The 12,847-nt window shown below is 38.5% G+C and overlaps 1 protein-coding gene across 1 annotated transcript; it reads left to right on the forward strand.

The window, feature by feature from the left end:
• Nucleotides 1-678: 678 nt before the first annotated feature.
• slc9a2 (solute carrier family 9 member 2) lies at nucleotides 679-12,625 on the forward strand. Its single transcript, XM_044131955.1, has 13 exons — nucleotides 679-1,205; nucleotides 2,194-2,408; nucleotides 3,196-3,444; nucleotides 4,705-4,955; nucleotides 5,058-5,275; nucleotides 5,940-6,139; nucleotides 6,870-6,959; nucleotides 7,051-7,121; nucleotides 8,479-8,646; nucleotides 8,756-8,861; nucleotides 9,923-10,039; nucleotides 10,895-10,979; nucleotides 11,538-12,625. The coding sequence occupies exons 1-13, from the start codon at nucleotides 941-943 to the stop codon at nucleotides 11,957-11,959; spliced, it is 2,457 nt and encodes an 818-aa protein (XP_043987890.1). The 5' UTR covers nucleotides 679-940; the 3' UTR covers nucleotides 11,960-12,625.
• The last annotated feature ends 222 nt before the right edge of the window (nucleotides 12,626-12,847 follow it).

The raw sequence follows: 12,847 nt of genomic DNA on the forward strand, positions 1-12,847 counted from the left end.
CAACATTTACTGATAGCAATGGTATTTATAATTATTGTTGCTGCTTAATTTAACCAATAAAAATAATAAAATAAATCCCTAATTCTGAATTATAAAAAAGAAAGTTATTTTGAAGTCATTAGCAAAGAATTGAAGACAACAGTATGAGTTGATAAAATACAACAATAGTCTGCTATAATCGCACAGCGACCACACCTGGGGCTACATGTGGTGCATGGATGGGGATCCAAAGAAAACACATGAAAATACTCAGGGAACATTACCAATAAATTACATAAACATGAGTCAATTAATTACGTGAGATTGTTTATGTAAATTAATGGGAAAAATTATACAAGATTAAAAAAATGTGATACCGTAAATGGACAGAAAAATATTTCAGCCACAATTTCTCATATAGTTAAAGTTTTACTTCATAGTTTTCTTTATTTACAAACAATCAAATCTACTCATTTCAGTCTGCATAAGTTTAATCAGCCATATAGCTCTATTTCAGTCACTTATTGGGCTGTAAAACACTTTGCAGTAGTTGTTGATCTTTGAGAATTGAAGTGTTGCTGCTGACCGAAACTGCTTACTGTGAACCCTGCAGAAACACAGAATGTGGCTCTATTTTGTATTTTTTTTTTTTACCTGCTTCAGGGAGGCTTGTAGCCACACCCATGTCAGTATCGACTCAGGTGAAGCACAGGTGTTCAGTCCCGCAGGTAGAAAAAGACAACACCATACTCGTTTCCCTTTTTTTTTTCTTCATCACTGTTGCTGGATTTTCTGAAGACTTTTGCCTCAGAGTGTACTGTAATTTTAATTTCAGTAAGTTTTTAACAAAAGTGACGTTCGTTTTTATTTATTTATTTTTTTACAATCTTTTGTTGACTAACGATGGAGTGATTGTGTTCAACCTCCACGGTGTTCTCATGAACTGCGTCTTTTGCGCACCATGAATTACAGCTCCACCAAACGAGCGCTAGCTGTGCTTATTACCTGCACATTTCTAAGTCTTCCTTGTGGCTGTAGCGGAGAAGCGCCACATAAACCAAATGCAGGGGCCACGATTTTGCCCCCGACTAAGCCCGATAATGGACCCCAGGCTTATCCAGAGGATGTGCCTTCAAATTTACCTGTGTTCACTATGGACTATCCCAGAATACAAATCCCGTTTGAGATCACGTTATGGATGCTTTTGGCCTCCTTCGCAAAAATCGGTGAGTATAGTTTCTTAAATATGTCAAATTTACAGATGGTCCGATGGTCAAATATAAGCTTGTTGTAAATAAACTTATCTGAATAGTTCAGTCCATTCAAATTCATAAAAAATAAAGTTATTTGGGTTTGTTTTGGATTATGGACAACATTTGGACAACCCAAAAGGTTACTTTCCAGTAAATGTGATACTGCACAAGAACAAGATAATATCTTTTAATACAGAAATATCAAATCGCTGAAAAATATATTGATGTAGATTTTCACCTCATCTGCACTGTTGGGTCAGTCTCTCTTATCTTCCTCTTGACATTACTTTATAGAGTCTCTATGGGGTTTAGGTCAGGTCAGCTTCTGGCAAGTTTATTGCAATTACAAAAAGGTACCACTTGTGAAGCAGGTATTTATATTTTTTAGCAGTGTGATCATGTCCATCAAGCTTGTAAGTAAAATGAAGCATGTAGACATCACCAATGTGGAGAATGCCCTCTAGACCTCAAGCAACTTGGATTCAGCGGCTCTCCAATCGTCCTGCAGACTCTGGGATTTTATTTTATTTCTGAAAACATCATTCAGCAAAGGTCATCAGGCTGGGTCTCGAACCAGTGACATCAAATTCTCCATTTGGGTTGTGCTTAGCCCTGCACCCCCACAGCACCTCCTTTATGAAGGGTTTTCATGACTGTCTGCTTCAGCTGTCAGTTCAGCAGTCTTTCCCCCAGATGTATTTAAAATAATTTTCTTTAACTGGTCTTATACTATTTTCATTTGTTGAGAAAGTCAACCTGCTTTTCATTAGCTGTAGGCCAAAATAGCAACAATTAACAAAAATAAACACTTGAACCATGTTACACTGTGTGTAACAAATCTACACAGTGTTTGGCTTTGTTTCGGTTGAATCATTGAAATAACTTTGTAATAATTTCACAACTTATTGAGTTGCAGGAAGTGCTACACCAAAGTCACATCTTCATCGTTCTTTTCTTTCAGGTTTTCATGTGTATCACAAGATAACAATCTGGGTGCCGGAGTCATGCCTTCTCATAAGCATCGGTCTGATTGTTGGCGCCATCATGCACTCAGTCCACGAGGAGCCTCCGGCTGTTCTCAGCAGCAATGTCTTCTTCCTTTACATGCTCCCCCCGATCGTCCTGGACTCGGGCTACTTCATGCCCACCAGGCTGTTCTTCGAGAACGTGGGCACCGTGAGTAAACGAAGTCGGCTTTCTATCACCTGAAGAACATTTCCAGGATTAAAGGACTAATGTCTCAGCCAGACCTAGAGAAACTCATCCAGGCGTTTATCTTCAGTCGTATTGATTATTGTAACAGCGTCTTCACAGGTCTGTCCAACAAATCAGTCAAACATGCAGCTGATCCAGAATGCTGCTGCTCGCGTTCTCACTAAAACCAGGAAGATAGAGCACATAACACCAGTTTTAAAGTCTCTCCACTGGTTCCTGGTAGCTCAAAGAATAGACTTTAAAATACTGTTGCTAGTTTATAAATTACTGAATGGTTTAGCACCACAATACATTAGAGATTTGCTGTTGTTGTATCAACCTTCCAGACATCTTAGGTCTTCTGGTTGTGGTCTGCTCTGCATCCCCAGAACCAGAACCAAACGAGGAGAAGCGGCATTTAGCATCTATGCACCAAAAATCTGGAACAAACTTTCAGAAAACTGTAAAACAGCTGAAACGCTGACTTCCTTTAAATCTCAACTAAAACCCACTTGTTTAGAGTTGTATTTGAAACGTAATCAATTGCAAATTTATTGATGGAATCTGACTTAATGTTGTGTTTTTGATGTTGATTCTATGTTGCATTGTGTTTTTGTGTTTGATTTGGTGTAAAGCACTTTGAAATGCCTTGCTGCTGAAATGTGCTATTCAAATAAAATTTGATTTGATTAGATTTTTTGACTCAACCACATTCCTGTCTCTTCACTCATCTGCATTTAATGACCCGTACTCTTCCTCCGGCGTGCAGGTGTTGTGGTTCGCCGTGGTGGGGACCCTCTGGAACAGCATCGGCATCGGCATGTCCCTGTTCGCCATATGCCACATCGAAGCGTTCGACGTGCAGGACATCAACCTGCAGGAGAACCTGCTGTTTGCGGCCATAATCTCAGCCGTGGACCCCGTGGCGGTTCTCAACGTCTTTGAGGACATTTCTGTGAACGAGCAGCTCTACATCGTGGTGTTCGGAGAATGTCTCTTTAGCGACGCCGTCACTGTGGTGAGCGAAAACCCTTCTGATCCTTTCTGTTAATGTTGAAACTTGCTGCCATTACAGGATTGTTCTGTGTCACTATTTGGTTGGAAAACACAGTTTGCAGTTAGTGTTTATTTGTCTTCACGAATGCGCAGCAAAATGGCAATAGTCTCCACATAAATACATTCCAGTCCCACAGGAATATTTCTTTCTTTATACCATTTCAAAGGTTTTAATTCATCATCGTCACTGCTTTAACCCTCCTGTCATTTCAAACCTTTTTACCACATGAAACAGCTACTATTGTGCAGTGAGCAAGATTTTCTATTCTTCTGTACTCAAAAGGTTCAAGTCAGGTTTCATTGCCATAATGACACTTTCTTAATGGTTCTTTTTTGGAGTCAGGGCGCATGCGTGACAACATAATGTGCGTGGGAGAAACGCTGGCTCACAGGCATGATGGCCGTGCAGATAAACGAGGGGGAGAAAAAGCAAAAGGATGTTTGAGACATGAAACAAATGTGTCATGCCAGCCTCATTCAGAACCTGTTTGCTCACAAGTTGCCAAACCTGTTTCTGAGGTCACAGTTGCATGTGTGTTTGGTAGCGTGGGAGGAGTCAACACATGCCCATATCGTTGGTTACATGACCGAAGTGAGCTCATCCCCTTTCCCTCACCACTCAAGTTCCCTTCGTTTTATATTCAAACACTCTGACCCAACCCAGCTTTGTAAACCAGTTCTCCTTTAACTGAGTTCGTCACGTTTTTGTTTAGCATGCAGTAGATTAAACAAAAAACAAACATTGCACTGGGTCATTAGGGAAGCCCAGGAATAAGAAGGAATAAGAATGATCACACATTTGACGCTTTGCCTAGAAGCTAAAAGTAGGAACAGTGTTTTCACCAATTCTAGGATTCTCCCAGGATATACATACAACAGCCTGGTTTACTCCTCATTTAGCAGCCGGATAGTTTTATTTCAATCTGTTTTGTATTTCCAGTCACATTTTTGGCTGGAAATGTGTTTGACATTCCTATGCAAATAGAAACAGAAAACTGAGAGCGCTGTAGTTACTACACACACAGAGTTGTTAGAACCTGACTATTCAGTGGTGTATTTTTATTTTGTATTCTTCTAGAAATATCAGCATTTTAATGACCATTAATTTCTTGAGGACTGGAGTTTGACACCCTGAAATAAATGAATACATCTCAAAATGAGAGACCAGAGTTTCTAACCATTCCCATGATCTCTGAAAGCTTCTATGTTTCCCTGTTTTCAGGTGTTGTACAACATGTTCACCTTTGTGGCAGAGATGGAGGTGGTGGAGCCCGAAGATGTGTTCTTGGGAGTGGCGAGGTTCTTTGTGGTCGGCCTCGGAGGGATGGGCTTTGGCATCCTTTTTGGTTTCTTGTCCGCCTTCACAACAAGATTCACCTCCAAGGTCCGAGAAATCGAACCCCTCTTCATCTTCATGTTCAGCTATCTGGCGTACCTGGTGGCTGAGCTCTTTGCCATCTCCTCCATCATGGCGTGAGTGGCTTTGAAATGGTCTTGCGTAATCAAATATCTGAACTGTAGGCTGCTTCAACCACAGTGAATCAAAAAGCTGCAACTGTTTGTGCGTTGATGCAGCATTGTTTGCTGTTCCCTCACCATGAAGTACTACGTCGAGGAGAACGTTTCCCAGCGCTCTTGCACAACCATCCGGCACGTGGTCAAGATGATCGGCTCCATCTCGGAGACCCTCATCTTCTTCTTCTTGGGCGTCGTCACCATAACAACCAATCATGAGTGGAACTGGGGCTACATCCTGTTCACGCTGCTATTTACCTTTTTATGGAGAGGTCTGGGTAAGCGGGATGCAAGGCGCGGTGTTAATAATGTGAATCTGTTAGTGAAATTACAAGATTGGTGTTACTTTACTTTACTTCAAAGTTTTGAGCAGTGTTTGTATCATTTAGCTAGAGCTAACCTGGACTCAGAGGTGCAAGAACAAAGGTGCAGAAACCTTTAAAAGTTATGGTTTACATTTCTGCTCCACATTTTTTGACTTTTAAGAAATCCTTTTTTTTAACCAGCAAGCACAATTAAATATTAGAAGGAAATGGGTAAATTTCAGTACCTCTCTTCAAACTGTAAAATGCTTTCCAGTTAATACTGTAAGATAGTTTTTCAGGTGTTCTGGTTTTCGGTCAGTGAGATTTCAGTGGCCGTACTCAGACACCTTGCATCACCTTCCTGTTTCACTGTGGCTGACGTTTTTGCACCACTTACTCCAAATCTTGTCAGACACTGAGATGGACATAGATTAATTTGTCCACACAGCTGTCCTGTCTTATTTACATAAAAATTCTGTAATTTTTAAGTTATTATTTCAAGAACTAACTTGAGCCTAAAAGTTCACTTTTCAAGTTTAAATAAAACAAAAGAAATATATATATATATATATATATATATATATATATATATATATATATATATATTTTTTTTTTTTTTTTTCCCCTCCTCCTCCAGGTATTTTGGTGCTGACTCAGATCATTAACCCTTTCCGAACCATCCCCTTTAACATGAAAGATCAGTTCGGTTTGGCCTACGGAGGACTGCGGGGCGCTGTTTCCTTCGCTCTGGCCTTCACACTTCCTGACAGCATTGGCCGGAAACGGCTGTTCATCACTGCCACCATCGTAGTAATCCTCTTCACAGTGTTTCTCCAGGTGAGCGTTTCAGTTCAGTTCTATGCAGAAGTCTGTGGATAAAACTGGACTGTATGTTGGGGTTGAAGCTTGCTAGAATCTTTGCAACTCATAATTAGCAATTTGTCTGTATAACATTCATGTGTCGGTAATGATAGGAGTTCATGATTCTCCTACTGGGTTAATTTATTAAAAACATTTCACTGAAGCCAGTTCTGGCATATTTTCATGAACTTGTAGCTCATTGTGATATTAAAACTATATAGAAATGTTGGGAAGTTTGGATTTAATGAGTGATATTGGATTCTCACTGTGTTATCGTTGAGTTAAAATATCATGTTACTATTTTAAACAACATTTTAAAGAATAAAATTAGCTTTTATTCCTCTTGCCACGATAACATGACATATTAGTAAATATACATTGGTTTATTATTTTGATGCATAGACCTGATCAACATATTAAATTTAGTACTATTTAAGCTACTTATCGTGCTCAACCTTTTGGTGTTCTGCTTTTTGTAAAGTAATTCTAGCAGTTTAACAATTTAATGTTTTCTGGTTTAAATAAAGCTGGTTACTGCCTGGCTCAAGCATTCGTTGGGTGAGAGGCAAATACGCGAGTTATAATGAAATACAAATATTTGTGCCTTTCAATTCAAATAAAAAAATCTAATAATTTCTAATTGACACCATCATGTAAAGCCAGGCTCATTTTAAACATTTGAAAAGTGTTTTTTGTTTCTCTGCAGGGCATCAGCATCCGACCTCTGATTGAGTTCATCAACGTACGGAGGACCAACCGTGACGTAGAGACCATCAATGTAGAGATTCACAGCAGGGTATAACGCAGACTTTTATTCTTATCATCTGCTGTGTGTGTGTGGATGTGTGTTCACAAGGAAGTGCTGAGACGCTCTTTGTCACTTTCAGCTCATGGAGCACACAATGGCAGGAATAGAGGATCTCTGTGGACAGTGGAGTCACTTCTACTGGAAGGACAAGTGAGTAACTCTGGCATCCTAATTCTGCTTAAATTGCTGCTCAACAAGTTGGTATGTTTATGGTTTGGCACTTCTTGTTGCATGCCAACAATACAAATGCTGTTAAAAATCTGGAGGAAGAGTGTCTTTCACATCATGTTTAGCAGTGTGTGTTCATGATGGAGAGGTGAGGAATGTCGTGTTCAGCCTCAGCAGTCAGCAAAGAAAATATAATTTTCTTCTGCTCAAAATTAGTTGCATTTTTGTATCTGCTGCTCTTTTCATCTTCATTTTCTTTTGTTGCCCCCCTTTCTTCCTCTTCCTCTTGGCTGTGTCGGCATTCCCCTAGCGGGCCATTTGAGACTGGTCTCTCAAGTTTCTAACAGTGGATTAGTTTGAACCAGTCGAAACATGCTCTGAACATGCCACTTACATGTAGAGCAGTCAGGTTGTATGTATTGACACAGCAAGTTTCGATTGATGTAGGATAACTAGATTATTATTAAGGCCAAACTTTTAGGAACCAGGTAACCTCAGTCACATTTTGTTTTGAACAGTGGGAGAAAGTCTTCTGGACTGGAAATGGTACAAAAGGCAATTGATGACTTTGCATAAAAGAAAAGTCAGAGAAGAGATTTGTATTCACCCCTCTTTACTTGGATGACATTTATTTGGCATCTTCAAGCCGGCAGGTCGGGCAAGAAGAGCATTAACCAGTCCCTCAAGGGAGTTATGATTCACCATTCACAAATTTTCAGTGGATTTGGGATTTTCAACAATCATCATTTTTGCAGATCTACATTTCATTCTTTTCTGAATTTTGACCAAAACTGAATTTTGGTCAATTCCCTTTAGTCTCCTTTTAATCTAACCTCATTTCACAAGGTTTCTTGAAAGCTGATTTAATTTAGCACGTATGATGCTAAACTATAACATTTGCCTTTTTCTTTTTTTTTTTCCAAAACAAAGTGGACGTGTTTTTTCAGTCATTACAACAATTTAGCAAATAATAACTAGATGTGGTTATGTGATTTTCTTGGCTGAGCTGCACATTCTGTCATGTTCAGCAACCAGCCAGCCAAAAGGCAAATCATTTTGCAGTTTCCTTCCAAATATACCGATAATAATGCCCATGCTAGGATATCAGATTAAAAAAAATAATAAAAAAATCACAACTTTGATCACAAAATATTTAAATCAGTAATATTAGGTCACAAAAATCACTGCAGCATCCTGGAGGGACGGATTTATAAAGAGAAAAATCCAAGAGTAACTTTAAGACAGCAACACAGGAAGCTACTGTCAGAACTACAGAAGTTTAGCCTGTGTTCATGCATTGTTTAATTCATACAAACAAAATTTCTTATCCCAATCATAGGTTCATGAAGTTCAACGACAGAATATTGCGTAGGATCCTGATCCGAGACAGCAGGGCTGAGTCCAGTATTGTCGCGTTGTACAAGAAGCTGGAGCTGCAGAACGCCATGGAGATCCTGGACACGCTGTCCGGAGACATCAGCGCTGCTCCTGCCCTCGTCTCCCTTCGGTATGAACAACTAAAAACCAGACAGCTTCCTTATTGTTTGGTCAGATCAACGGGAGCCTTACTAGTAATCTTTTTTTCTGAATTTATATATCTTTTTTTTTAAATTTAGGGAAGAGAAGAAGGAATCTGCTAAACCAAAGAAGACATTCATGGCTGAGGACCTGAAAAACATGCACGACCTCCTTTCCAAGAACATGTACAAGATCAGGCAACGGGTAAGATGGACAATAAAAACAGCGCCGCCTCCAGGCTGTTAGGATTTGGTCTTTTATTTGTCAGACTCAATCCATGGAGTAATTTTCATTTGCTGTCTCGGGAACCATTTGTCTTTTATTTTGGTATAAATCCAACTGTGGTAAAACCATTTTCAATTTATTTTAAATAATCCACGAGAATTGTTTCAATTTTCGACATGGAAACCCAAACATCCTCTAACTCTATCTATAATCTAACTCTATCTATAAACAAAATTATTATTTTTTTTTTACACAGGTCTGCCCCAGTAAATGGAGCTTCATCAGAGATTTTCTTTTTCTTTTTTCCAGTGATGTGTTAGCGACATGTGAGAACTCCAAACACTGAAACTGGGCTTGTTTTGCATAACGATTCTGTGTCTCTGGCAGTACTTTTCCACCAGTCACAATGACATCAGCCCTCAAAAGACTCTTTGATAGGCAGACAGATGGAAATCATGCTTCCTGGTTGGGCTGGGAGCTTTATTTTAAATATTTACAGTATTGTGTTGTGCGTTGTTCTTTTTAAACAGTGTCAATTATGAACTAATGTCCTTTTTAAAAAAAAAAAAAGATATTCCTGAGGAGTTATGAAAACTGCCAGCCTTAAACTCAGCCCTTACATATTTAAGGTGTAATTAAGAAAATAATTTTGATTCAATACTCCCGTATGTGACAGTACATCATGTTTTCTGTTGCACTGTTTTGTTTTTATCTTTATAAATAAAAATGGTTGTTTTGCATCAGGGAGAATAATTTTATGCTTGCAAAGCACAAACACAGAAACTTCCCTCTTGTGGCTCAGACAGGTGTGTTCAGTTTTGATTGAGCAATCCGAGTTTCAAAGAATGCTGTCTCCCCTGAGAGAGAGCACTTACTGGTTTATTGGTTATCTCCAGAGGACGATGTAGGCAGCGGAGCGGCATTTCTGACTTCTGCAAATGTTCACAGAAGCCAAACTTGATCAAATCTGTGATAGAAGCCTGTCATAAAGGCCACAACAATGCGAATAATGTTGTCTTACTTTGTGTTTATGTTTTCAGACGGTGGCGTTTACCAGTAAGCATGCTCTGCCCAATGACAACCAGCCCAGAGAGATCCTGATCAGACGCCACGCCAGCATCCGCCGAAGCCTCCGTCCCGGCAGCTTTCAGTCAACAGTAAGCTCACAGATTCTTCCAAATGCTATCGTACTTTGTAAAAAAGTTTTGGTTTTGCAATAAAACCATGATTTTTTATTTTTTTTGGCATCAATAGAAATTGTAGAAGAGACAATTAGAGAAAAATACAAATTAATGAACTCTGAAAACAATCTGGGATAGTGTCTTAGGTGTCTTTGATCAGGAACAATAGCAAAGTATGTGTAATACTTTCTAATATGAATCAATAACTTTAAGTGATTTATACTTATGTTTTATCTAAATCTATTAACCAATATTGCCTTTATTTGTTTTTTCTTGTTTTGGCTGCATGATGTGGCAAAATCCATAATGTAATTATAATATAATTCAGAATTTATTTCTCATGTAGTGAACATTATCCCAAACCATAAAAAATAATTGCTGTCTTAACTGAATTTGGTGCAATTAAATGTTAATATAGTGAAATTAGAAAATTTGCCTAAGGGATTGCATTTATTAATTTATTTATTATCTTGTGACTAAAGTTAAAAATCCATCATTATTTTCCAGGTTCTAATTTTGACACTTGCAGAAATGGTTTTTGTGGATCTGAATTTCTTTGACTGTTAAATAAATTGGAGAATTCATGAGTACATTTGAGAACTGAATATTTTATTTGTTAACAGCTGTGTTGAAACTAAAGAATTGTCAAGATCCTTTTCAATTACAGCAGTTTTGTGTGGTTTGCTGATGTTTACGTTTACTTCTTTAAAAACAAATAATCTTAGGGGTCTCAACACACATTCCTAAACATGATGTAGATCAGTAAAGGTTAAAATGAAAACCCTTGCAGGCAGGTTAATTTTTGTATGTGTTTTGTATTTTTATTCCCAGATTCCAAAGACTCAGAAATATTTCTCACTTCCTACTGGACAGAGTTTGGGGTCAAAATATCCATCTGTGAGGCGGAGTTACGCAGGTAAGCTTCTAAAACTAAACTTACAAACCCGATATTTTTTTTCCACGATCTAGGAAATTAATTAGGCAAATGTATCGAGTCAGACAGTCATAACTTTTCTCACATTTTCTGATCTCACAACAACAAATATTAATGTATTTTGTTGAGATTTTATTTGATCTGAAACAGAAAAACTGTAAACTGGAAGGAAAAGAATAAACAGTTTCTGCTAAATGAAATACAAAAATGCTCATGTTAATTTGTTTTAATTCCCATTTTACTTTGAAGACCACAAACAAAATCCAGTGCAACCAATTCCTTTTAGAAATTATCTATATTCCATGTCCATATGTCCTTTGTCATCAGACACCAAATTCTTTTGGACTAAAGTGTAGAGGCCCATTTAATAGCTCTACTCACATTATGTTATAATAGGAAATGTCAACGAATTAAAATATGATCAACAAATAGAAGATGCCTGTGAAGTGGAATTAAAATGTTGGAGAAGGCACAAATGTCTGTTCTATTAATTGCTGCTTTATAATTTTTCCTTCATGTTTCCCGTCCTTTCATTCTCAGATGACCATGAAACCATGTCGGAGTTAGCCTATCCTACCCGGCGCTCTCGATTCAACCAGCCCAAACGCTCCTCGTCCGGAGCCATGATGCCTCTTCACAGGCTGGGAACTCTGAAGGAAGTTCCCTCCACTGATGTCCTCAATGAAAGCCAGAGTGAGAGCAAACCCCGGACTGGCTCCTCTCACAGGGATTCCCGCTTCCCAACACAGCGTCGCCACCTCGGCCCTCCTGTTGACGATAACAACGGCTCTGCTGATGACTTAAGAAATGAGGATGAGGCAGAAGAGGAGCAGCAGCAGCAGCAGCAGCGGCGGCAACATGGTGGGTCTTTGAGGCCTCCTCCCAGCTGGGCAGCTGAACCCAGAGACGACACGCCTGGAAACCCTCTGCTCAGACGGCCGCAGTGGCACCCAAAAAAGTAAATGACTGCATCAAATAGAACCTCAAATTGTAAAAAAAAATAAAAAAAAAAATCTTTGAGTGTCCTGAATTTTACTTTCAAAGATAAAGGGAAATTTACACTGGAGGTTTTTTCCCCATTTTTTCTGAATAAAGCCCCAGCTCATAGGAGCACCTCGTAGAAAAGAGGTGCAATGCGCATCAGAAACACAGCGCACTACGGAGAAGGAACTATTTCAGAAAGTCAGACACACACAGTGTGTTGCCATTTCAAATTTTATTCACAAATTATTCATATTCCATGTTATAAAGCTGAGGAAGCTTCATTGTTTTGATACCTTAATGATTTAAAGTGTCGTCACCCACTCGTCCATTTTATCTTTAAGTTCAATGTTGCATGAAATTGCCAAGTATTGCATATGTGGACATAACTTCAGAAACGTGTGGTTGACTGTAGACTGCACGATCACAACTTACGGTAACACTAAAAGCTGAGTCAGAGGAACTAATTTACCTGGATAAATAAACGGAGAACGATGGGAAAATTTAAGATTATTTTGTTTCATTACTGTTTTCGTGCAATTTTAGTCTTGAAACCAAAAAAAAAGGTCATGACATAAATGTTTGGACAACTCAAGATATGGAGCTTCTTACAATTTTTTCCAAAAAACACCCAAAACAACAAACCTCCGATTTTAGGTAAATGTTTCATTCATTCGTCAATTTAAAAATGTCAAACTGTAGATGGCAAAAGTATTCATATTTTTAAATTTTTTTATAACTAAAAAATTTTTGCATTTTAGTGCATATTCTCCCACCTTCAAATAAAAATCTCTTTTTGCAGTTGCATCTTGTAAATCTTAAACACTGAAGTACAGAGATGGTCTCCATTCAGACTGACTGAACTTGAG

This window comes from Gambusia affinis, linkage group LG11 (assembly GCF_019740435.1).
Source record: "Gambusia affinis linkage group LG11, SWU_Gaff_1.0, whole genome shotgun sequence".
NCBI classification, from domain to species: domain Eukaryota; kingdom Metazoa; phylum Chordata; class Actinopteri; order Cyprinodontiformes; family Poeciliidae; genus Gambusia; species Gambusia affinis.